Source organism: Salvelinus sp. IW2-2015, unplaced genomic scaffold (genome assembly GCF_002910315.2).
Source record: "Salvelinus sp. IW2-2015 unplaced genomic scaffold, ASM291031v2 Un_scaffold3808, whole genome shotgun sequence".
Lineage (NCBI taxonomy): Eukaryota > Metazoa > Chordata > Actinopteri > Salmoniformes > Salmonidae > Salvelinus > Salvelinus sp. IW2-2015.
The window spans coordinates 24,382-28,168 of record NW_019945082.1 but is presented as its reverse complement, the minus strand read 5'-3'; the positions used below and the strand labels follow the sequence as shown (position 1 = coordinate 28,168).

Genomic DNA, 3,787 nt, shown 5'->3' with positions numbered 1-3,787 from the left:
GGGTCATGTTAGAGGTCAACTGAGACAGTGTAGTGTTAGAACCTACAGTGTGTAGAAGGGGCAGGCTGGGAGGGTCATGTTAGAGGTCAACTGAGACAGTGTACTGTTAGAACCTACAGTGTGTAGAAGGGACAGGCTGGGAGGGTCATGTTAGAGGTCAACTGAGACAGTGTAGTGTTAGAACCTAGAAGGGGGCAGGCTGGGGGTCCCCCCCTACACTGTCTCAGTTGACCTCTAACATGACCCTCCCAGCCTGCCCCCTTCTAGGTTCTAACAGTACACTGTCTCAGTTGACCTCTAACATCCGTTCCTCTTCTACTATCTTCTGTCAGGAGAAGTGTCTGCCAGTGTACTGCCAGTACCAGTTCCATAACACGTCTATGCACCGGACCAAAGGCCAGGAACACAGCACTAACGTTTATTTCAATGACGTCAACGTCATCATGACAGGTGGAGCACTGTCAAACATGCCCTTAAGAATTTGTTTACTGTCACTATTCATATCATTGTTATCGCTAAATATAGTTAGCGCTTTATCTATTATTAGCGCTAAAGCTATCGCTAAAGCTAATGTTACTGCTATAGCTATCGCTAAAGCTAATGTTACTGCTAAAGCTATCGCTAAATCTGTCTATTGCTAGAGCTTTTATTATTGCTAGCTCTACCTCATCCAGGCTTGCTAAGTCCCGGGGAGCTGTTGGAGGTCCTGCGAGGTCCTCCGCTGGAGATTGAGGTCCACGACAGAGACAGGAAGTTGGAGAAGGTGTCGACCAGCCCCGCCCTGTTTGGGACATATCCCAATGATGACAAGCTAAGCAGTGTAGTCGTGGTCTCTGGGAAACGGACCAATCACCACCCCTTCACAGAGAATAGCAAACACTATGACCCCTGTGGCCTCGCCAAGCTTAACCTCAACGACCTGCTACAAGGACAGAGGAGTCTGAAGGTGAAGCTAGCATTGATSAAGGAAAAACAAGACTGTTCACTGTTTTTATTGTCACGTGCACAAGTACAGTGAAATGCCTTTCTAGCTCTTTCCCAACAAAGCAGTAATCAATATCACAATATAACAACATTGCTCTGACTCAGATGTTGTGCTACTCATTTAAACCCCAGTGGGAAGATAGTGGCAGACATTTGTCATTTTTCTAGTACATACATCCATCTTTCTTTTCAGCACCAGAACCAGTTGGATGTGAATATTGAGTGTTCTTTCCCGTTCCATGACCAGGTGAACCTGCCGATCCGCTGTTCCCCACCGCCCCAGCTGTTGAGTAGTGAGAGGAGTGACTGGGAGAGGAAAATGGCCTCCATGCCAGGGACAGGAGGGGTGGATGGGCCAGAGCAACAGCCTGGACACTACTTTGATGCCAATTCACAGCTCAAGGTATAGTAGTAGTAGAATAGTAGTAGTAGAATAGTAGTAGTAGTAGTAGTAGTAGCAGCAGCATTAGTAGTAGCAGCAGCATTAGTAGTAGTAGTAGTAGTAGTGGTGGTAGTATTAGTAGTAGTAGTAGTGGAGTGGTAGTGGTAGTAGTAGTAGTAGTAGTAGTAGTGGTAGTAGTAGTGAGTTATAGTAGTAGTAGTTAATAGTAGTATTAATAGTAGTAGTAGTAGTAGTAGTAGGAGTAGTAGTAGTAGTACGCAGTAGTAGTAGTAGTAGTAGTAGTAGTAGTTAGTAGAGTTAGTAGTAGTAGTAGTACAGTAGTAGTAGCAGTAGTATATAGTAGTAGTAGTAGTAGTAGTACATTAGTAGTAGTAGCAGTAGTGGTGGTAGTAGTAGTACAGTAGTAGTAGTACAGTAGTAGTAGTAACAGTAGTAGTAGTAGTAGTAGTAGTAGTAGTAGTAGTAGTAGTAGTAGTAGTAGTAGTAGTACAGTAGTAGTAGCAGTAGTAGTAGTAGTAGTAGTAGTGGTAGTAGTAGTACAGTAGTAGTAGTAGTAGTAGTAGTAGTAGTAGTAGTAGTAGTAGTAGTGGTAGTAGTAGTAGAATTAATAGTAGTAGTAATAGTAGTATGTAGTATTAATAGTAGTAGTAGTAGTAGTAGTTTATTGATCCCAACTTGGGAAATTGATTGATTTATTGATTTAGGTGCATGTGGAGATTGCCTGTCCTCTGACGGTAGGAGTGGGGCCAGTGACGGGGCATGGGACTGCCCGTTCGGACGCATCATATACCTGTTCAAGTACGCTAATGTCTCGGTGATGTCACAGCTTAGGGCGGAGCTACTAAGGATCAATGCTGTGGCCTTCCATCTGGAGGACCAATCAGAGAGACGGTGGAGCGGGCATTGTCGTGTTACAAGATGGCGGCGCGGGAGAGGGAGAGCCGTGACTTGGACGTGGACGGGGTTCCACCTGCTAGATAAACAAATCCACCCTTTTGTGTTCTGGAAGGACTGAAACATAAAGGTGTCAGGAGACTCTGGGAGACTGTCTCCATACAGTAAGTTATATAGAGCTGTCTCCATGTCTCCATACAGTAAGTTATATAGAGACTGTCTCCATACAGTAAGTTATATAGAGACTGTCTCCATGTCTCCATGCAGTAAGTTATATAGAGACTGTCTCCATACAGTAAGTTATATAGAGACTGTCTCCATACAGTAAGTTATATAGAGACTGTCTCCATACAGTAAGTTATATAGAGACTGTCTCCATACAGTAAGTTATATAGAGACTGTCTCCATGTCTCCATACAGTAAGTTATATAGAGACTGTCTCCATACAGTAAGTTATATAGAGACTGTCTCCATACATAAGTTATATAAGAGACTGTCTCCATACAGTAAGTTATATAGAGACTGTCTCCATGTCTCCATACAGTAAGTTATATAGAGACTGTCTCCATACAGTAAGTTATATTAGAGACTGTCTCCATGTCTCCATACAGTAAGTTATATAGAGACTGTCTCCATACAGTAAGTATATATAGAGACTGTCTCCATACAGTAAGTTATATAGAGACTGTCTCCATGTCTCCATACAGGAAGTTATATAGAGACTGTCTCCATACAGTAAGTTTATATGAGACTGTCTCCATGTCTCCATGCGGTAAGTTATATAGAGACTGTCTCCATACAGTAAGTTATATAGAGACTGTCTCCCATACAGTAAGTTATATAGGACTGTCTCCATACAGTAAGTTATATAGAGACTGTCTCCATACAGTAAGTTATATAGGGACGCTGTCTCCATACAGTAAGTTATATAGAGACTGTCTCCATACAGTAAAGTTATATAGAGACTGTCTCCATACAGTAAGTTATATAGAGGACTGTCTCCATTACAGTAAGTTATATAGAGACTGTCTCCATGTCTCCATACAGTAGTTATATAAGAGACTGCTCCATACAGTAAGTTATATAGAGACTGTCTCCATGTCTTCCATACAGTAAGTTATATAGAACTGTCTCCATACAGTAGTTATATAGAGACTGTCTCCATACAGTAAGTTATATAGAGACTGTCTCCATACAGTAAGTATATATAGAGACTGTCTCCAGTCTCCATACAGTAAGTTATATAAGACTGTCTCCATACAGTAAGTTATATAGAGACTGTCTCCATACAGTAAGTTATATAGAGACTGTCTCCATGTCTCCTACAGTAAGTTATATAGAGACGTCTCCATACAGTAAGTTATATAGAGACTGTCTCCATACAGTAAGTTATATAGAGACTGTCTCCATACAGTAAGTTATATAGAGACATGTCTCCATACAGTAAGTATATAGAGACTGTCTCCATACAGTAAGTTATATAGAGACTGTCTCCATACAGTAAGT

The 3,787-nt window shown here is 41.7% G+C and overlaps 1 protein-coding gene across 1 annotated transcript in view; it reads left to right on the top strand.

Moving 5' to 3' along the window:
- Positions 1-1,303: 1,303 nt before the first annotated feature.
- The window catches only part of LOC139026062 (uncharacterized), a gene marked incomplete at its 3' end in the record, with an annotated part of 17,148 nt that continues 14,664 nt past the window's right edge, over positions 1,304-3,787 (top strand). Inside the window, exons 1-2 of the mRNA XM_070441360.1 lie at positions 1,304-1,387; positions 2,214-2,278. Coding sequence (XP_070297461.1) covers positions 1,304-1,387; positions 2,214-2,278 — 149 coding nt within the window. The remainder of the gene's footprint in view (positions 1,388-2,213; positions 2,279-3,787) is intronic.